The 22,982-nt window shown below is 41.6% G+C and overlaps 1 protein-coding gene across 2 annotated transcripts in view; it reads right to left on the bottom strand.

Moving 5' to 3' along the window:
• CHST11 (carbohydrate sulfotransferase 11) overlaps positions 1-22,982 on the bottom strand; it is a 140,192-nt gene that overhangs the window by 58,210 nt on the left and 59,000 nt on the right. For both annotated transcript variants that reach the window (XM_085049655.1, XM_085049656.1), the window contains exon 2: positions 21,017-21,102. In XM_085049655.1, the coding sequence (XP_084905781.1) occupies positions 21,017-21,102 (86 nt within the window). The remainder of the gene's footprint in view (positions 1-21,016; positions 21,103-22,982) is intronic.

Below are 22,982 nucleotides of genomic sequence, written 5' to 3'. Positions count from 1 at the left end.
TATTCTGCCCATCTTCAGCCAGGTGCAGCTTCTCTGTCTTCAGCTGCAGCCTGAGTGAGGAGCTTTCAGCCCCAATTTCCTTTCCATGCAACCCACCAGCTCCAAAGCTATGCCTAGGTTTATAATTGAAAGTATCACCATCCTCCAGATCCATCCAGTCTCAAAACGTATTTCTGCATCCCTTTTTTCCCTCACCAACCTAACAAAGCAGGAAGGTAAGGCAGGCTGTAAATGAGGCAAAGGGAGCACAGAAGGTGTGCCTGTGCCACCCCAGCCTGGCAGATGTGTCTCCTCTCTTTGCTGTTGGAGCTGCTGGAGGCATTTACAGGGTGAACAGGACACAAATGCAGCAGCACAAAATTTCCTTTGTAGTCAAAGGTTTCCACCTCCTTAAACCTCCAGGCTGCCATGTAGTGATGGCAGATAATACAACACTGAACTCCACAGGTGTCACCAACACACTCTATATTTAATGTCCTCTTTCTGGAAAAATTGCTGCCTTTAGTACTTGCCTCTGGACAAATCCACATTAGTCTAGTTTCTACAAAAGCAGAGAACACAAGAAATACACTTCTGCTTTCCCAGAAATGCTTCCATGGACTTTAAGAAGCCTACAGAGCCCATGCAAAGGAGGACTAGCTCTGTTTCCATTTGAATAGACAGTGTTTTAAAGAGCAATAATATGTATGTACAACAGGAAGAATTATATCCCTCCAGGCACTGTCTACTTTTGCTGTAAAAATCTACTACCTTTGGAGCTCCTATTAACAGTCATGTTATTCCACCTGCATGTTTATCTCAGTAACAGATTTATGTAAAGCTGATGATTCAAAAGGAGGACTCCAGTGAACAAGTACAATTTACATTAAGGTTTGTCATTAAATGTTATTGCTGTTTCCTTCAGAACACTGTACAGGTTACAAATCCGTTTTGCTTCAGCTGTTATGCTGACAAATGAATTTTCCTTTTACACAAAGAACAGCTAAGGAGACAGCAAAGTGTGATGTGCACTGAAACTGCTCCAGGAGTTGAATCCTGCTGGTAAACACTGCAGTCCTGAGGCAGAGGTACCAGCCCAGCCCCTGGGCAAACTGAGAGAGCACACTGCACTACAAAAGAGATTTTTACCTCAACAGCCCCATTCTTCCACCTCATTGTATGCAAAACCCTGTTGACCCAGTGGCATCGAGTGCTCTGCTGCACTGAGAGAGCGAAAAAGGGAGCAAGAGGCAGAGGAGAAATAAAAGATTCTGTGACACCAATTTGCTGGGTGGAAACAGCAGACTTACCTGTAGCTACCACTGCAACTTTTTATGTTATGAAAGCTGAGTAGGAAGAAAGTAAAAAAGCTGAAACACAATAGCTGCACGGCAGCGTGCTGATAAGAAAATGACTGGCATTTCTGGGCAAGATTACTGACATTTTCACCATGCCTATTTTGTCAATCTTGAAAAGACCTAGCTTGTATGAGGCATTTAATGAATCATGCAACACATCACCTTGTGAACTGAGTGCAATCAAGATCAGGCAAATGGGGATAGATTTCAATGAACATGTCATCAGAAACACCTTGCTTGATGAAAGCATGCGTAGGTTTGTGTCAGAGTGGCGTTGAAACTATCCCACTGAAGGGCACTGTGCAAAGGCTGATGGGGAAAATCAAATGGGAGGGAGAAGTGAAAGTCCTCTAAAGATCAAGTTGAAAATTAAACCTTTATACAGCCAAAACTGTGCCTGTAGCTTCTCACTAAGCAATGATCCTTATTTGCAAACTTAATACTGTGACCACTTCAAATCCTGCCAACTCCCAGCCTGCTCAGTGCTACAGAAACTTACCCACTGCTGGAGAGATTTCTAATGGTTAGAGTTTTCTCCTTCTTAGCTGTAAATCTTATCTTAAAACTTAAGCATCTCCTAATAAGCCTAGAAAGCTTATTAGATAAGACATAACTTCATTTGGAAGGTTGCTAGCATACTGATCAAATCAGGAGACCGGAGGCAAATTCAGATGAAGGTTTCTATGAATTTAAGGATACTCAGTTGGCCTAATTTGTTCATTCTCTCTCAAGTAAGACTTCATTTATTTCAGTCTCTTAGATCAAAACCTTTCTTCTCTATGTGTTACAAACACGCTTTGCTTTATTTATAACACTGCATTAATAGCAAACACCCAGAGCTGTTGAAACACATCTGCAGAAAAATGCAAATTATTGCCCAGTGCAAAATGTGACGTTTTCAACCAAACCAGATATTTTATTTCCCCAGCACGGAATTGGAACAATTCTGGCCATGTGGAAAGGGAATGAAAACAGTCAGAAAAATGAAGTTCCATTTCACTCCAAGGGCAGTGAGAATAAGTGGGACAATCCATGGTACTGTTTCGCACACTAACTCATTCTCACTCCTCAGCTATCAGGCAATATGGCTGCAGCCTGTTCAGCCTGTGGTATAATTTTGTACAAATAATCAACATCCATTCAAGTGGAAATCAGATCTCAGATGCCTTAACTCCAAAAACTAGCATCCTAGTGCTGGAGAGGGACTTTTGACATGGGTGTGGAGTGACTGGGCAAGAGAATGGTTTAAACTCAAAGAGGGCAGATTTAGGCTAGATATAATTAAGAAGTTGGTTGTTTTTTTTTTTACTGTGAGGGTGGTGAAACATTGGAACAGGCTGCCTGGAAAGGCTATACATTCCTCATTTCTGGAGGTGTTCATGGCCAGGCTGTCCTGGGCTCTGCGCCCTGACCTAGCTGGAGATGGCAGAGGGGCTGGATGAGATGACCTTTAAAAGTCTCTTCCAACCCCAAGTACTGTGTGATTCTAAGTCACAGACCTGAAGCTGTGTCCTTCAGGTTGAGAAACATTAGCTACAATCCCCAGGCTGACAAGGAAGGGAAACTACATCAGTAGTTATATCAGTAACTCTCTTTCTGCCAGGATTGTGAATGCAACCCTGAAAAACAAGTGCTGTTGGTAGAAGCACCTGCTCTAGTGGAGGTGTCCCTGCCCATGGCAGAGGGTTGGAACCAGATGATCTTTAAGGTCCTTCCAGCCCAAACCAGTCTTTGGTTCTGTGAAGGTTAGATGGCTGCTTTGAGTACACTGGAGTAATGATCTTAAAAAATGAAAGCTGAGTGCTCCAAGGGCAGCATGGAGCACACTTGCACACTGGGCAAGACACTAAACCAGGATTAAATTTGCCCACAGAAAAGTGAGAGGATGCTGATTCATTGATGTTCACACAGTACTAGAGATCCTCTGATTGAAGGCTGTTCAGAACTATAGAGAATTATTAACTACAGAGACGCTAACAGTGAATTTATGAATAATGAAGAGAGCAGAGGAAGAACAACCACACAGTTCAGTTTCCCTAATCACTGCCTCTCCAACATTCACCCACACTGTCAGATTGGCAGTTGGCAACTGCAGCTAATATCTTATGTAAAAAGGACCGAGATTTAGCAATGCACCATTCCCCATACAATTCTCAATTTGGCAATTTATTCAAGTTCACTCTTAAAGCTCACACTTGACTGGGAATGCTGCTGAGTGAAGGTCTGGGCACCCAGCAGTGCATGGAGCCAGGGCAGCACAGAAGGCAGCAGAGCCCAGGAGTGATGCTGAGGGAGCAATAATCCTTCAAACACTGCCTGAGAGCCTCACTCAATACAGCCTGAAGAGCCTCACAGCTGAGCAGCACCCTGGTGATGCCTTTGATGTATTGAAAAGTACATTCAAATGTGCTCTGTGTTGTTAGAAGACAGCACAGCTTTCACTGTTGGCTTTCTTTCAGCCTTCCTTTATATCACAATATTTATCTGTTGCATGCACCTAGAGAGCTCAGGACATGTCATCAAGGCTCCTAACCTGGCAATGTGAGCGCAGGATTTTTAAACAGCAGTGATGGAGAGGTGTCTCACAGGCAGTGAACTCATCAAAAAAGGGTTGAAAGAGAGAGCTCAGGAAGCAGACAGCAGGATCAACACCTGGTAAATGCAATTCTACCCAATACAAGACTGAAAATTACTGACTGAAAATTATTACACAAGTACCAGAGGTTCCTTACCATTTGGTGGGGAGACAGAAATATAAACCTTATTTATGATTGCAGTGGCTATAATAGACTTCTTTTTTTGGGGGGGGTTTATTAATCCCTTCTTAGCCCCATGTTAAGAGGCAGGAATCCCATCTCTGCTCCATTTTGAACTGATTTAGAATATATGACTTACTGCACAGAGCTCAAATGCAGAGGTTCAGTTTAGAAGTCATTACTTACAGAAGCAGCTGCCAATGATAAAACAACTATTGTACTCCTGTGACAGGGGTTGACAGCATAATGCAATTTTTAGGACTTCCATTTTGGGTTTGCTAGGATGTCTGCAATAACAAGGAAAAACAGCCAAGCAAGAGAAATGGTATTCTGCCAGAGTTTTTCAAGGCTTTTATCAAAAGATACAGAATTATCTAGGAAGGACATGTTTTCTGTAGGAGCTTAGATATTAATTTATATGGCTATCTACAGAGATCACTGCTTATCAGACCACACTGTCTCAACTGGCAGAAGCATCACATATTCCAAATTCAGAGGAATCCTGAGTTCTTCCAGGTCTAGCCTTGAATTGATAGTAAGTGTTCAATTTTTTAATGGTGATCACTGCATATCCAACCAAATCATGAAACCACCATGAGGCTTTCACAGAAGCTAAAAATGAGAATTTTCTTCCTTTGAAACATGCCTTAGTTCTGAAAAGCACTAATGCAAATACAGCACCACTCTGCCTCCCAAACCTGCTTATTTATACACAATGCCAAGTGATTAAAAATAAAGCCCAAGCTCCAACATCTGACTTTCTGCAGGATTTCACTGTTAACAACCCTTCAGAATGAGTCCTAATAAAAACCACCCAGTTGCTCCCTATTTCTCCTTTTCCACCATCAAAGAACCCTGTTGAGAGTATTTCAGACTCAGACAATTACTGACACACCAAAGGCAAGGAGTTGAGCCAAGCTATTGCACTCCACCTCTGAGACACTGGCAGTGAGGGCAAAAATAGACCAAACTGGAAATTTTAGAACCTGCACCAGCCTCCCTGGGGGTTTTATTTGGGCCATCAAACCTTTTTTTTTTTTTTTCCTCTCATTATATTTAAGAGGGGTTGGGAGGGATGGGAGAGAGAAAAAGAAGAGAAACATTTTTCCAGTTTTCAGATCCCAAGTGGAGCTTTAAAACAAGGAACTCAAGAAGTTTCTTCCCTTACAGGACCTGCATATTTAATGTTTTTGTGCAGCAGCTATTTGATGTCAGAATTGCACTTTGAAATTCTCCACGGTGCTGGCTGCCTGGAGCATTATTTACAGCAATCCTAGAAAACACACCTTCACCTCTGTCCTGGCACCACAGCTTCAAAAATGAGCACATGGGGGAAGCACAGACTCCTCTCAGCACCTCCAGAGTGTGACAATCCCATCCAAACACCATTTAATTCAGTGGCTAGCAAAGGGTGGGCTTGGCTACCTGAACACATGAGTAACATCAGCACCACCAAAAGATGGGGCTGGACAAAGACAAAAGCTGCCTTTCAAATTTAGGATGTGCTGATCCTAAAGGGGTTTTTGGTGACAAAATCCATCCAAGCCAAAAATCTAGATCTTATGTCAATCCCTGCAGCTCTCTATACATGATGTGAAGAAGCACAAATGAGACAGAGATGAAGTAGGAATGGGATATACAAAGGACCTTGTGCAATACTCCAGTAAAACCTTTAATGCAGACTGGTATTGTTCATTCTCTCTTAAGTAAGACAGAAATAACTTCATTTATTTCAGTCTCCTAGATCAAAACCTTTCCTCCCTATGTGTTACAAACACCCTTTGCTTTATTTATAACACTGCACTAACAGCAAACACCCGGAGCTGTCGAAACACATCTGCAGAAAAATGCAAATTATTGTCCACTGCAAAATGTGACATTTTCAACCAAACCAGATATTTTATTTCCTCAGCATAGAATTGGAACAATTCTGGCCACGTGCAATGAAAACAGTCAGAAAAATGAAGCTCCATTTCACTCCAAGGGCAGTGAGAATATGAGGGTGAGGGAAAGGACACAAAGCAGATCAAGACCCAGCTGGATGATTCAGTCTGGTTAAAGCATCGATAAGCTCAGCAGCAAGAAAAACACATTAGTATTTCCTCACCAGCCCTGACCCCTCCAAACCTGCAGCAAATGCCATCACAGTGAGCCATGGCAGTGACCTAACCACAGCCAGAGTGCTGGGAGCCACTGAGGAACAACAGCAAAACCAGGAGATATCACTTTCTGAAATACTATTAGAAGAATTTAAACATTGTTGGATGGAATGATGCACTGTTCCATGGAATTGCTTGTTTGATAAAGAGCAGGCAGCTACAGCTCACATTTTTAGCCTTGAATTATTGCCCAGCTGAGTTATTTGGTGAGGTAGGACTGAATCAGCAGTTCACTGACAAAAATTAAGCCCCGGAGAATGTGAAACAGTGAAGTATTCTACTCATTAAAGGAGCAATTGGTGCTGATAGTCAGCATACAGACAGAGCCCAGAAAGGTGGAATATTTATGTGTCCAAATCACTTTTCCTGAGATTCATCTGATATGCAAATTGGCTACTGCTTGATAGCATCTCTTTAATTTATCTCTCCCCCCAGATTTACAGCCATGCCCTAATCCCTGCTTTCCACCAAGAGCATCTGATGGGAGTATTCATTGTCACTCTGTGAACCTCACTCTAAAATCAAGCAGTACAGACAAAGGTTATTTCTGCACCAGAAATAATTGTAGAATTTAGCAGTCATTCAGTGGTGCACAGAAACAAACATTGTGGCTGCAGTCCCACTTGCCATGAGCACTGATGGATGGACACAACAGACACTGCAACATATCTGATTTGTGGTTAAATCCACACCTGACAGCTCCACATCCTTCAGAAAATAAAAAAATTGTGTCCATACATATGAGCAATTTACTTTTGGAACACACAGAATAAAATAATTTGGGACACTTTACACAGATAATAGTAGCAGGAGTAATTTACTCCACAAATAAAAATTGTATGTATTTCCTTCTACAGTGCAAATTCATTTCCCACTGGACAACATTAGCCTGAGTTGGAATCTGTGCAAATTTTAGTTCCAAGACAATTACATGTTTTGGAGCTGATATTTCACAACTCATCAAAAGCAGAGACCAAAGCTTTTGATGCTTGAAAAGGCAGTGTCTCATTCTTCCAAAGAGAATTACAATGTCCCTTTCTAACTTTCAGAGATACTGAACCATCAAACTTCACTTTTAATTTTGTCACAGCTGAGAAAAAGATGTACAAAGTAATTTGCAAGAGTTTAAAAAATTTATTTTAATTTTTTTCCATCTCCTTGGAGCCTCTGCAACTACTGGAAGTTGTTCTGCAAGTGGAACATTATTGATGTAAGTTGAGAATGATGCAAATTTGAGAGAAATCTTAAATCCATGCTAACAAGCCTTTATATCACACCTCAAGTGTGTATCCCTTACTCTATCTGTTAATTGCTCAGCATCTTGGGAAGGATGTATCTTCCCATGTATGCCCAACCACATCATTATTACATTCAGAAATCAGAAGCTGGGAGTTTAGAACAGACGGTAATGGGAAAAAAAAAACCATTAAAAGGAAAAAGTGTGAAGTGGCAGTAGCACATTATCCTAGAGAAAAATTTATGAGCATAAGTAAGATCAAATGCATTTATTCTGCAACTCTTCCATGCTGACAGACTGTCAGAACCCCATCCAGCCCTCGAGTGAAGGATGTGCCAGAAAAGGGAATCCTGCCCAGAACTGAGCCCAGAGCAGGACCTGCAGGGTCCTGGACAGTTCCCTGCTCTGTCCCACCTCTGTCCCCAGTCTGGTTGTGCTTCAAAGGTCACAGCTGAGCAGGATCCCAGGAGCAGCTGCATATCCCAGAATGGAACACACAGCACTGGAATAATGCATTTGCTATTGGGGAAATTCCTTTCCAGTGCTATTTTTAACACCCAGAATTAAACATGCTTATGGATATTTCCATTTCCAGCACAGTTATTACTGTTCAATTGCCATTAATGTAAATGGCCAGTCCTGGTTAATGCCAAACCATGTGATGAAACTATTTCCTTTCCCATCTGGGTTCCTGTAGTCTTAAATAAATAAAAAAGACACCACAGCTGAAATGTTCATCCTGATCCCCACCACCACACAATTCGGGAAGAAATCTCTGTTTTTAGGATAAAGTACATCACAGGCATTATCCTCTCTATCCTACCTAATGCTTAGTGGATAATCCTACAGTTGAAAATATTAATGAAAAATGACTAATGGTAACTAAATGATTCACTTAACTTGGCTCCCTCTGTAATGTATTCTTCATATGACAGGCATTTATTAGCTCTCACTGATGACTCCACAGACACCCTGCTATGCACAGAGTGCCTGTCTACACATTAAAACTTAATGCACAGAGCAAGAATTATTGATGTTAGCTCTGTTCTAAAAGGGCATATCAGCAGGACTTTTTTTTTCCCTGCCATGGCTTTATTTTCCTTAGCTACTGAATAATCACAGATTTTAAATTTTACTAGATGCGAGAGGTCAAATAACCTCTTAATTTCACCACAATCTTATTTTTCCCATGCTGCTGGCTTTTTGTGTGATTGGTTTTGTTGTTTTGTTTTTTTTACAGACATATTAAATAAGTACACATGTGATGTTTCAAGATTAAATAAACCAGCTTGGGAGTCCTAGTGCCTGCACATTGTGTGCTAGCCACAAGCCTGGGGAAGCAGAGAGCCTTAATGGACCTTCTGTCTTCCTGAGGATTTCAGAACTTGCAAGAACAGTCAAAGGCTGATCATAAATGGAGCCAAATACTGCATGAAGTTGAATACTGCCTTGAACATGAACAGAGAGCTGTCTTCACTTAATTCAATGTATTTCTAGCTCTGACTGATCAGGAGCTGAGTGCTTTGCTTCTGCACTGATGTGACAAAGCATCTCCTATGCCAACAGAAGGACTCTGCTGCTCTCTCCTTCACCCTGGGAGCAGCCAGGCTGATTTAGGGCTGATTGCCCCAAACCCAGCTTTTAACATTGCTGGGTGCCACCAAGGTTGATGGTAATGAATGGTTTAACTGCCTTTAGAGCCCCTGAGTGAGATTTTCATCCTAGGCACTTGGGAATCTCAGAAAACCCATGGTACCTCTGTCTTTCAGGGAAACCAAGTGACTATCTCTAATTAGCTAATTATCTTAAAACCAATAAATGTTCCCCTTCTGCCTCAGCTGAACAGACCTCAGGCATGGAACACAGCTTTTGAATGGTGTTTGGCCATCACTGAAGGACATCCTCTGGCCCCCTGGGGCTCTCTTGGGTGCAGCACAGCAGCAGCTCCTGAGTGCCACCAGAAAGGGAGAAGAGAGGATGCAGAATAACTCTGTTTGCATCTGGCAGACTAACCAGGTTTGCACCTGGGCTGCACTCCTTCCCCACTCAAGGAACTTCACAAAGCCTCCACAGCAAATGGGAAAAAAAGAATAAGCCTCCAAGTTGAGGAGGTGAAGTGCTCCCTCTGTTTCTTTTCTTCTGAGTGAAGGCAGAAAAGGAAGCACTTTCTAAAGTGCCTGAGTGCTGTCCTGATACTGAACTGCCAGAAACCTGAATGAATCACACACTTTTGTACTGCAGTAACCAGGCTGGAAATAGACTTCAACCTAAGACACACAAGTTTTTATCCTATGCCTAAATATAATTTACTTAAACACTCTGTGCTACACTGCCTTAATGTAAATGGCAACTTAGACCAGATATGGTAAGGACCTATAATCTCTTAGCTATGTTTCAACAGAAGAGAGGTCAATAGGCTACTTACCATAATCTATTTTTAGGTTTCATGAAATTACAACATAAGAAATAAATCAAGCTTGGCCTTTATGATCAAGAAAGAATGGGTTTCTGTACTTTTTTTATTTTAAAAATAGCTGAACATGGAAGGAAACGGAATGATTTGTTAAATGGATATGTTTGATAAGGGAATATTAATGCATTTTCCAATAATAAAAGTGAAGAATGCTGTTCCAGATAGACATTCCTTTTCATTTTTACTGCACAGACAGTGCTTGATTACAGTTTAGGGAAATGAACTGAAAGAACAGATGTACTATTTTTTTGATAGGTAGTCAGAAGGGTATTTTACAGAATCTGAGAAGAGTTGGAAGGCAGATGATTCAAAGGATAATTGAAGAATGATATTTGAACAGGTTACATTTGTGCCCTCGGGCATTAAACATAGGAGACTTTTTAAATTCTCAACATGGGAGTTCCTATGGCTGCAAAGCAAATGAACACAAGGAATAATTTTCTTTCAGACATGCAGTAACTGCTGGGTAGCAAGAAGGGATTTTCCACGATACTGGGAAATACCAACGTTTAATCTGAAGTTATTTAGAATAAGCCAGATGTTATCCAGTTTAATATTCATCAACATTTGTTATGTTATAGTATCACATTTTCAGGAGTTTCAGTGTCATACTTTCAGTAGTTCCAGAGCAGAGATCAAAAACATTTTGGGGTAACACAGACAATAGCAAGAATGTGCAGAAACAGCCCCAGGTGCAGAACTCTGGGCTCTCTGGTGTTGGGACTCAGATGTAAAGGTCCTCTACAGCCTGTATGCCAGTTGGGTATGGAATATATGGAATATGAACAGTACTTTATTCAAGATACATCTTTGGTGTCAAATTTAATATCATATTTCAGAAGGAAAAAAAAAAAAAGTACCTTTCTAAGGGTTTCAGCCCCTCACTGCTGTGTCCTGAGCAGCAGGGCAGTCTCTAAAAAACCCCTCCAGGTCTGACACTCCCATATCCTGGTTAACAACAGAGCCCACATTAATACTTTCCAACAAAAACCAGATATATCAATTAGGGAATTTCAGTGGAGCAAACACCCTACATCCCCATCATCGACACGTTAGTGCATTGTGATTAATGTTGTGCATTTCATGCCAATTGAATTCCTAATGATTAGCCACTTAATTCTGAGCTGAAACAATTACTCTTCCCATTGAGAAATAGTTGTTTCAGCTCAAAGCTCGGCAGCTGGAGTACAGAAAAGCCATCTACAGCCAGTCATGCAAATATATCTTGGGGAATCAAAATGCAGGTTTACTAATACGTATTTTGTATGCATAATGAAGCACTGGGCATACAAAACCATCCCTTTTCAAGCCTGGTACTAAATCTGTTGGCAGGGCTGAGCACATCCCTAATTCATAGACTCAGCAGCAGCTGGGCCATGCACACACTCATGCTCATATTTGTGCAGGAGAAAGCAGTTTGCCCTTGGTCTATAAAGGCCTCCATGCAAACACTGCTTCTCCCTGAAGTCATTTAGATTTCAGACCCAGTGTATATCAGTGGAGGCTGTGGTGAGAAAGATATATGTCAGGAAAATCAAACTGCTACATTTTGACTTAGATCATTAAAGAAAGGAGCAAATACTTGGCTTGCCTTCAAGTAAGTGAGGAATTTAAGAGATACATCACATGGCAGCTGTGTAGTTTTGGTAGATGCACAATTTAACTTGTAACCAGTAATTACACTTGTCATTTTTTATGATCCAAACACTATGCAGACAATAATTATACCCCCAATATGCCCCTGAGAAACAGATAAGCAGGCATGACTGTTACAGGCATTGCTAGTGCATCAGAGACATAAAGATCTGGTGACAAAAACCAATAATGGCTGAATTCTAGTATGACTGTTTGGTGTGCTGAGTGTGCAAAGCAGCTCAGGCACTGCTGAACATCCTGCAGCACAGCAGGAAAGAGAGCTGAGCTCTGCCAGGCCTCTGCTGCTGCCTCTGATGTGGTGCTGATTACTGTGTCATCACTGAGATGGGGATGGAAGGAAAGCATTGAGTATCACTGAGCACAAGGGAGTTCTCCAGGAACAGTTGCTCAGTGTAGTATTTCTAACACAATCAGAGCTGCTAGCAATGGGAGTGGAGCATTTCCCTGAGTCTCTGAAAGGAAAGGATTTGTCCCCAAGGCAAGCTAAGCCATGGGGGAGTCCTTCTGCTGACTTCAGTAGCCACAGAATGAGACTCCTCTATGTGTGATACAACAGGCTGCTCTGACATCTGCAAAAAGATCTCTGCTGGCTTTCAAAACACATCACACATTTCATCACCTACACGTCATGTTGGAGTGTAATTCCACAAGGTGTTGCAGCCCATGGGATGAGAATGGTCAGCAGTTAGGTAGGGTCAGTGTGTAGATGAAATGTGATGTGTTGGAGCCAGCAGAGATCTTGCAGATCAGAGCAACTCCAGCAACGGGTTCCATCTCGGCTACTGAGTCAGCAGAGTGACAGAGTTTAGCTTGTCTGGGGACAGTCCTCTCAGAGACTCAGGAGCCCCACTCCCAGCTGCAGCCTCTGAGCTGTGTCAGAAATACTACACTGAGCACAAGGGAGTTCTCCAGGAACAGTTGCTCAGTGTAGTATTTCTAACACAATCAGAGCTGCTAGCAATGGGAGTGGAGCATTTCCCTGAGTCTCTGAAAGGAAAGGATTTGTCCCCAAGGCAAGCTAAGCCATGGGGGAGTCCTTCTGCTGACTTCAGTAGCCACAGAATGAGACTCCTCTATGTGTGATACAACAGGCTGCTCTGACATCTGCAAAAAGATCTCTGCTGGCTTTCAAAACACATCACACATTTCATCACCTACACGCTGACCCACCGCACAGAATTTAGATTTCTCATCCCATGTGGACTTGCAGCGTTGCAGTGGAACACACTCCAGCCCTTCACTGCATCAGGGATCCAGGCTGATGTGTGTGACAGTGAGGATTCACAAGGGAGTGAGTTATTCCAGGAGACCACTATGGTGTCCAGGAGATGTCACTTAGAGGAAAGCCAAAAACTGCTTTTCAGAATTAATTTTGCAAAACAAAGCAACAGAAGCTGATAAGTGTAATAGATAGATAATTCTCAATTTTTAAATTAATGGTTTACTTTCAGTGCCTGCAGCTGCAGATTGAGCCCTTGCCTTTAGTTTATCCTTGCCTGGCCTCTGCAATTCCCCTCCATGCCCCATTCCTCCAAGACAGAACCCACAGTCCCATATAAGCATGTCTTCTGAAGATATACACACTGGCCAAGCCCAGCTGCATTCAGACTACTTTCCTATCTCCTGTTCTTATTCCTCAGAACCCTCTGGTTTTTCAACATACTTTCAACAGAATAAAAGAAATCACAACAGCAACCACCTGGTGGGGCTTGGGGAGTGACCCAGGTCAGTGACCATCCTTAGATCAACTGGAAACACACACCAATATCCACATACCCTGCACAAAGCCAAAATCATTTCAATGCACAGCTTCCAAAGGCAGGAGTGGGTTTAGCAGGGAAGGAAGCTTATTTAGGTTATTTTTGGATGTGGAAAACAGATTGAACACAGATTTTTATCATGTTGCTACTTACACAAGACCGACTTGCTGGTGACAAGACAGATCTTGAACCTGCACGACTGCAGGAGAGCCTTTAATAACAGATGAGAGCACTTTGCCAGTGGTGGGATAAAGAGATTCAGTGTCTTAGTGGATGATACCTTCTGTCTTACTCCTTTAGCCACAGATTTAATTACACTGATAATGTCATCAGAAGCAAAAATCAATTATTCATTAAACCCGCCTAAGAAATCATTCTTTTATCCCACGTATTTTGTTTCAAGATCATTTACACTTGGGTAAAAAGGCAGTTTTCTTCCTTCAGCGTCAATATTTTATATAGTAACTCACTTAACAGCCCAAGTGAAAATTGAAGTGGGTGTCTCAAAGAGGTCCAGCACATGATACTCCCTGCAAGGCATGCAGGTGATGCTTGAAGACTCCACCAATCTTCCTGTGATGTATCAGTGGCTGTGTGGTTCAGGGATTGTAAGCAGGAGCAGGGAGAGATCTGTTACATCCCTTTTGAAAACGAATTTCTCAATGCATTTACATGTCAGTGTCCCATGACCTCTTTAGATGTTGTTGCAGGTGGAAAAGCAGGTCTTGCACTGTTTTCTAACTCCTTCCATTTTAATAAACACAAGACCTGTCAACAATTACTTTGTTGACACACTTTCATGTTATTTTTACCAGCAAACAGATAGATTTTTTTCTTTTACCTGCTTGTTTATGGGGTTTTTTGCACTAGTTGTCTAAAATAAACAAATAAATGAGAGTGTAATTTTCAGAGGGAGAAGTGTCTCCTACTCATTGCTTCACAGTGTGGCTCCACTGCTCCCTGACAAAGCCATGACCACAAATCTGCACAGTAACTCATGTAGAAAAATACACTCCTTTTTGTAAGATACAAGGTAGGAATGGGAGATGGGAGATGGGAGATGGAGACTGAGCAGATCTGAAGTCTGAGAAGGACTGAGGCTGAGAAGGAGATTTCAGGACTGGAGGAAATGGCAGGAAGGAATGGAAAGGACAGAAGTAGGTCTTGGCAAGGAGACAACCTCACCCTCCTGCACACAGCTGCAAATCCAGCAACAGTTTATTAAGCCAAGTTTACACGAAGGAAAGAAGACCAAAACAGCTGAAGAAAGCAGCAGGATCACTCCTACCCCTGCAGTGAGATCCTCTGCACAGTCACTGAGCCCCACGAGGCTGAACCCCTGAGCTCCTGCCAGAGTCCAGAGACATGTTTTTATAAGTCCAAAGCTATGGGAGGAAAAAAAGCCCAAAAAAGCCTCTCCTGTGCTCAGCATAGTGATTTTTGGCTATTACTTTATAGAGAGATGTCACTGGCACAATGAGTCCTTACAGAAAGAAACCAGTGCCTAATATTGCCTATCTCACCTTCCCCACAGGAACCCTCATTCAATTCAAATGACACTTTTGGAGAAGTACCAGTGATTTCAGCTTCTCCCCACCAGTTCAACTAAACATTTCTTTTCTCCTTCAGCTGAGCTTATTATGAATATTTAATGTATCAAAATGAACTGAAAGCTGCCACTATGCATCTGCTCTCCAGATCTTCCATCCATCTATTGACATCCACGCTTAGAGTTCACAAAAATATGACACTAACTATATTGCTATGTAAATATAACTCCTTCAACTACTATTTCATAAGTAAAATATATGCAAGGCAAAAGCCAAGCCTGACTGGAATAGCTGAAATTGTCCTCTCCCAGCTATAGAGATGTCTTTGTTACTTCAGCTCCTGATGTCAATTCCCCACGCCAGCTTGTACATTCATATTCTGCCCTCTAATTGAATTAATATTCACTTCCTCTCACTAATCCCCAGATGCTTGTCTGAAATGATCTAAGACACAGCCCACATTTAGAGGGAGAAAAGATTTATATTAGGGCACGAATTTGATAGCTACAGAGGTTGCTAATTTGCTGTGCAGCCAGGCAATCTGACTGTGGGGATGTTGTGATTTTTTACTGTTCCTCTAAAACTTGGATGTAATGTTTTGCTTTTAGCTCCGTGCTGGACAACACTCAGAATACTGTTCAGATGTGATTTAAGATTGAAAAGAAAGGAACACTCCTTCCACTCCTTCCTGGATTTACCAGGCACCAGAAATACACATCAATTTGAGTGCACTGTAAATTTTCCAACTCTCTTTGGTTTGGCTATATTTATTATGTCACTACCAGGGGTGGAAAAAAAGAAGGAAATCTTTTCAGCACAAGACCTGCAGCATTTTCTTGCACAATAGAATGTGTGGAATGGTGAAAAGACAGGTAAAAATTCACAAGGATAGCTCCTTTCTGATCCCCTGGATCACATCTCTTAACTCAGAGTTAGAGTTTAGGAGTTTTGCCATCAATTTTCAACAGATTAGATTTCACTTTTCTCCCAAGGTTTAAATGGATAAAAACATCTACACTGACAGCGTGCTGGAAAACCTAGAATACAAAGCCACTCCTCCCTCCAATACAACCATACCGTGAAGGAAATAAAATTTTGTTTTCATTCCACCCCCCACATTTTGCCATTGCCTCATGAACACAGGGATGGTTCCAACACATACAACCCTTTTGGTTTTGGCCATGTCTCTTGTATTATTAAACATTTCCTCTTATACTTCTATGCCTCCAGAAATCTTTTATAGTAAAACTCAAAACGCTCTCGAAATTATAAAGTACAAATCAAGGAATGGAGAATATAAAAAGAGGTGCTGCTTCTTTTTCTCTCTGGGAAATCTGAGCTACTTTGAGTGAGACTGTATTTTTTTTTTCACTTAATGCAGGTAACAAGTCTTTTATTAAACACAGGTGCCCAAAAATCCATCCCAATGCTCTGCAGGAACTTGAACAAGCATGTCCTGGGGATAATTCTAGCCTTGAGTGCTGGTAGTTACTGTACATACTTGTCTGATTAATTCCTCTTGACTTACAAAGGTATCCATCATGTCACAATGAATGATCTACGAAGCACACCATACCCGAAACCTTCCCCTCCCCAAGTCATTTCCTCAGCATCTAAAACTGGCTCTTATCATTTGTAATCAGTAATTAATAACAAAGCATTCTCACTAGTGCAGTTTTTCTGCTAAGGTTAATGTAATATTTCATCCCAGGCCAGCTGCTGTTTTATGACTTCCAAGCACGACAGTAAGTAATGTCTCTGCATAAGAAGTCATCCATGGAGTAAATCAATTATCTCCTCTTTCATCAGCAGGCATTTTGCTGCTGCAAACAAGGCTAATTGCACATGAAGTTGTTATTTACCAACAGAAGTAGCTACCCAAAGTCTGGCATTGCACACTGACTGCTCTTCCTTATGTCTCCATTCTGCACCTTTCCCATTAGGGGGTTTTTAATCTATGATCAATCAAATACTGTGATTATGAGCTGTACTCACCGTGCTGTTATCACCTGCACAGATTTGCCTACAAAGAGCAGCATCAATCACACAACATATGTTTTCAGCACTGGTGGAACTTTTAGGCCACTTCTTGCCCACGATAAGGACAAAAACACATATTTATGGCTGTTCTTCTCAGTTGCAAAGCATCGATAAATTCTAACATACTGCTCTTCAGATAAACTGCAATGTTCCTCACATTGAAAGTTCACTTCCCAGGATAGCTATATGGCTGTCTCAAGGAAGAAATTCTGAATTCCAGAACATATCCACGTGAAAACTGCAGAAAAAATAATGGATAGCACTGGTGTACAGTGATGCTGTAATTTACTTGTCTTCCTGGAATTGGCAAGTAACTTTGGAATTGGCAAGATCTACGTTTTTTCTCCCCTTTTTGACTGATAGAGTAACTGTGTGTTGTCTAAGGTTTTCTTGCATGATACAGCTGATAAGAACACAACCGTGGCTCAGGAAGCTCATGGCTGCTGTGCTCTGGAATAGCATCCTGAGTTCTTTATCTCTCTTGTAGTCTGGTCACTTGCTGCTGCAGACAAGTGAATTGGACCTTTCATCCTCCTCAATGACCTTGTGTTTCTGAGTGTGAGAAGCCAAAGCACAAACTGACACAAACTGCACAGTGCTCAGTGCCTCAGGCTCCCCAAGGGCAGAAACACCAGGTGTGAAGCATTGGAACCTTTGATGCAAAGTGCTGTGGATGATGAGTGCACAGAGCTCAGACCACAAACATCACCACAGACCTCTGCCCAGGAAGCAGAACAGCTGCCCAGAGCCATCCTAGGGAGTGGAAATCAACTGAAGGTAAGAAACTACAACCCAGGTGAGTGATGTGGCCTGAACTAGGTTGGTATTTGGTAGGTTGACATTTGTTATCCAGGCAGTCTAAGCCACAGATAATCACAGGGCAGCTCCCAAAAAGCAGCATTTGTGGCCTGAGGCGACTGAGGATGTACAAACCGTGTCTGCAAGGCAACAGTTCACTTAATTCCCTTCTGCTCGTGGGAAGGAGAGGAGGGAAAAAAAATAGAAGTAATAAAAGAAATGGGTCATTTTGGAATGTCTGCACCAAACCAGTCCAATACAATTATCACAACACATGGTATGTGTTATTACAAAATAACACATAACAAAATAATGATAATCTGAGGTTATAATAGAATAACAACCATGGTTGATTTAAGACCTTGTGTGCTCGTCTTTTGATCGAGTAAAACAAGGAGAAAATTCTGCCTTGCCCTGTCAGTTTTGTATTAACACATGGTCTGCAGCTCTGACTCACCAGTTTTAGCAAATCACTAGACCTGGCTCCAGCTACACCTAAAGCAGACACCCAGAAATACCTCTCCTCGACAAAAAGAGATGTTTGCAAAGGCAAGTAACATGGCAAACAGTGTGACCTTTAGCAAAACAGTCAGGTTGATTCATGAATTAAGGTTAGGCAATGTCAATCTGGAAACTGAAACAAAACATCCTTGGATTTGGATCCTGATGGATACAGAACTTTATTTCTTCTGTGTTCCTCTTGTTCCTCTCAGAAGTCTGGACAGTTAGACTAAGCAATGGTGCTACTTGTATTTAATGAGAATTAAATGTTAGTCTTGACAACTAGAAAACAAAATCTAACCTTAAGGATGCAATTTCCCATTCCTCCTTATTTCCCATCCCTACAACATTTGGTCTATTTTGGTTTGCAACTTCTTGTAATTCAGCAGCATGTTCATTGCACCAAGCAGATCAATGTTAACCACAAAAGTGTGAGTAATGTTACCCAATTCTGAACTTCTGGTGACTCCAGCTCATGGGCTGACCCTCAATTATCTGTTATTCTTGGAGCACTGGGCTGCATATGTAATTTACATGTAAATTACAAGACATAGTTGTATATGTTGTCTTCTAAGAATAAGTCTTGCAAGTATTTGTTTAGCCACATTCTTAAATTCCTGGGGTTTCATGTGCAAAAAAAAAAAAACCAAAAACCCCACAAAATCCACCCAAGATAAAATGCAAGCTTATGTCACATTCCTCCTTCATCTGCATTCAGTTACATCTAGATTCTCTCTTTTGCTACTTGTTGTGTGTTTGAATCCCCTTTCTCTTTCCATTTGAACTCTTGAGGAACAAGAATTCCTGCCAGAATGCACATCATTCTCCAGTCTGCCACCTAAAGAAAGGCGAGACAGACATCTCTTTGGGCAAAAATGGGGAAAAAAAGACGAACCATGTATTTGATGAAACATTCTAGGTGTCATCTGCAGTCTGTTGTTTTCTCTGGCAGCCCCTACTCACTGCCTTTTGTTTTGTTACTCTTTTCCTAGTTTGCATACACTCATCTGTCTGTCCCTCTGCTACTGAGGGCAGCACATGAAGCCCTTTCCAAAAAAAATCAAACACCAACTAAGAACAAAGAAAGAAACAAAAATTAAAAGCTTGATAAAGACAGTTATCAGCAAGCTGATGGAAACACTTCTGTATAAAAAACATCATCTCTTCAGTTCAACATCAGCTGCCAGAACTGCTGCACTTCCTCAAACCTCGACTTTCTGGCTCACTGGTGAGCCTGGAAAGGGATGCTAATGGTGTGCCTGGTCAGGGTACATGGAAAGGGAGGAGCTGCCAGCCATGTCCTCTGCTCCAGGAAACTCAGGGAATCTTTTCAGTTGTCCAAGCTTGCAAGGGCTCTGGGATTATGGCCCTTCAGTGGATGGGGATGTTTCTTTCTTATGGGTTGGCCTTTAATGATGTTAAAGGGCAAAAAGGTTTTGACTGACACAGAACAGACCCCAGAGAGACTAATTACCCAGCCAGTCTCTTCTCCCTTACCTGCTCCTCTTGAGCATCTGCAAAGAGGCTTTAAATTTAACCTGCAAATGCCAACAGTTTTCCTTTGCAGCAGTGGATTGCTCCTCTTCAGGGCTTCTGCATGCACTTTCCATTGATGCAATGCTGACTCCCATAATAGTCAATAAAGATTGGTATAACAGTATGACAAACTTATGTTCCCAGCCATGCACAGAATTCAAATTGAATTAGAAAGTCAGCCTGTGTTCATAAAAACAACACTAACGAGCAAGTGGAGCTTTACTGCCCTACATAACAGATATCACATATCTTTGGGTTGCTGTCAATTCTTTATGTAAATACTTTAAATCCCTCAGACTTCGTTTTGCACACTATATAGTGAGTCTCTTCATAATCAAATAGTATTTAAAACATTTACTGCCTTGTTAAATCTAACAAGTTAGATTTACTGGGATAGTCACTTTCCCTAATAGCCAATTTAGTAAAACTCAATGTATTCATTGATGGATAAATATATAATAGGCAGTTGTTAAACTTTAATAAATATGTTTAATAGTCAGCTGGCATTTTCTCTCAATGGCAGCACTTCCTCTCAGCTGCCAACAGGAAATGCTTCTCCTGAATGTGCCAATTCAGCCCACATGTAGGGAATAAATTGATCTAGAGGAGCAAACAGGAGCATGAATTTCAGGTAGTGTTCCTATACTGCTTGTCAGAAGAGGAGCAATAACTGAGGTTATCTGAAGCTCCCATCAAGACAGTCAGGTGTTGAATAACACACAGTGTAAGGGAGAACATGAGCTACAGGGTTTGTCTAGACTCCATACAAGCCATGGACCAGGACAGCAAAGGTAGCTGGCTACCTTTAAGTCATATATATTATATTAATGTATAATTATTGCAATTTATGGTCTTACTGCACTCCTTGTCTCATGCAGATCATACCACATTCTCTTACCCCTCCACTCTGAGTCAATACAATGCCTTGGCTTCTAGCTAGATCTAAAAAGTAAACCCTTTTAAGTAAGGCTTTTGGGTACCTAAGAAAAGATTTTGGAGGAGCCCATGTCATGAAGACAACTAAAAGCCTTTAAAAATCAGGCCCTTAGCTGGAACTGTAGAATGTTATAACTAAACCCTGCAGCTTCCAGGATCAGTTCTCCACAAAAGCAGCTGCTGCATGTAAATGAGAAAACCAGACCAAAATCTCTTCAAAAAAGACTGCATTTGTATGCTGGATTGGGAAGCTTAATTCTAGCCACAAGACACTCACCTGGGTGGGATTATACAGTTCCTGGAGTGGGCTTCTGGATCCTTTCCGACAACAAATGTCCATCCCGAATGGATTTCTGCGCATTACTGCAAGGGGAAATTGAAATTACTACAGGTTAGCAACACTGGTTAGCAGTAAGCAACTGCAATAGCCACAGCAAGAAAAGATTTTCTGACAGATCATAGGACTCTAGACAGTGTTGTCACTTAACTCCTGATTTTCCTTTCCCTAGCAATTGTCCAAGAGCTAAACCCTTTATCTACTGTGGAAATTACTAAAAATAAAAGCTCTCTCATAAAAGCTGCTACGCAACAACTCTCGGTTTGGGTACACAAAAATTCAAGTGTGGACACCAAAGCAACACAATTTTCAGCAGTGCCAGATACCTGCTTCTCTGATCATCAGGGAGGAGTGAGATGGATTTCTATAATCAGCACCTCTGAGAGGCAATGTTTGAGCTCTCTCAGCCTAAACACAGATGTACACAGGAACCTCATATTAAAATGCATTAATTTAAAGCTTTTGGCCTAACTCTTCTGTTTCTCCTAGAACAGATACTCACCAGTTCATGACACACATAGTCAAACATTGCTGCCCTTCTTACCACAAACTAATTTGCTCTACATATTGCAACTGGAAAATTGACTGATCCACGAACCAACAAGGGCTGTGTTATCCCCATCGAAGACCAGCAGGTTTTCAAACCAAAAGCTTTGCCAAAGGTCTGATCAAGGAGCTAGTTCACTGCAACACTTTGGATGACAAAAAATGTTTCAGGAGAGGTGCTGACCCGAGCCCCAGCAAGGATAGAGATCATCAGCTTCAAGTTAGACCTTTGTGGCCATAAAACTCTGTAAGAAGCCATTCAGCTCCAATCACCTTCCACAGTCAGGATAAAAACAAAAGCTTGCTGTGATTCTAATGTCACATTAGAAGCACCCTCTGCTAACTCTCTTCTGCCCCCAACTTGCCCTGAGAACTAGGGAAGGAGTATCAGGCTGTCAGACACCCACATCAGGCATCACAATGAGGGAAGATTTGTCTCATCAAGGTTTAATTGAGACACAACCAAGAAAGAAAAAGCAAAGAAGAGAGATGTTCCTGCTGGGAACATCATGTTAAGCAGAGTCAGGCATGCTTTTACCATCTCTTGCCATGTTTTGTAACCAGAAGCTGTTGAAGTGTCCCACAGCAATGAGTTACACCACTTGCAGACATGATATTGTGGGCTGCAAGCCAAGAAGGAGGATGCAGTCCAGTAATGTTTTAATACTGAGGCCTAATATGCAATCATAATTGATACATCAAGTAATATAAACCACAGCAAACTGCATACAGTCCAATCTGGAAACATAATTGATTCCTTCACTCACTTCGTGGCTATTTTTCAATAGGAGATAATTATCTAATAACATGCTGGCTCGCTTTTTCCCTGAGCAGACAGATTCCATGGGTCTTGTCAGGAGTCAGACACACTCAGTAAACAAACTGGCTTCAATTTTCGTCACAATTAGGACAGTGATGTTAGTGGAGGCGATAATTTTAACTGATACATTTAAACACCTGATTAAATTCTGAGCATTTTCAGTCATGCTGACAAAGATTGGGGTTCCTCCATTTTTGTGCTAATGCGCCTTTTTAAAATATAACTTGGAATGTGTGTTAAAAAGTTAAAACTTTAAAGGTATTTCATGTGAGTAATGTCAGTTTCCAGAGCCTGGAAGTGATTTTTGGAAGAAAATACTGAAGTGAGGATGTGAGAAATCCAGCAGCCATTCTAACTACAGAGCTCCTGTCCACCTTGTCCCCATCTGTCATCCTCCTCCATATCCTGTGCCAGGAACTGTGTCCAGAGAAGCTTTCAAGATTATTTTGCAGCCCCCTCCTCAATAAAGAAATCTTTCCAAAATGAAGCCTTCTACTCGAGGGCAAAGCAATTAAAACACCTCAGCAGGGGGAAAGGGAG

Source organism: Lichenostomus cassidix, chromosome 1Ab (assembly GCF_008360975.1).
Source record: "Lichenostomus cassidix isolate B80296 chromosome 1Ab, HeHo_3.0, whole genome shotgun sequence".
Classification (NCBI taxonomy): Eukaryota; Metazoa; Chordata; class Aves; order Passeriformes; family Meliphagidae; genus Lichenostomus; species Lichenostomus cassidix.
The sequence above is the reverse complement of the archived record's forward strand: the minus strand, read 5'-3'. Positions and strand labels throughout refer to the sequence as shown.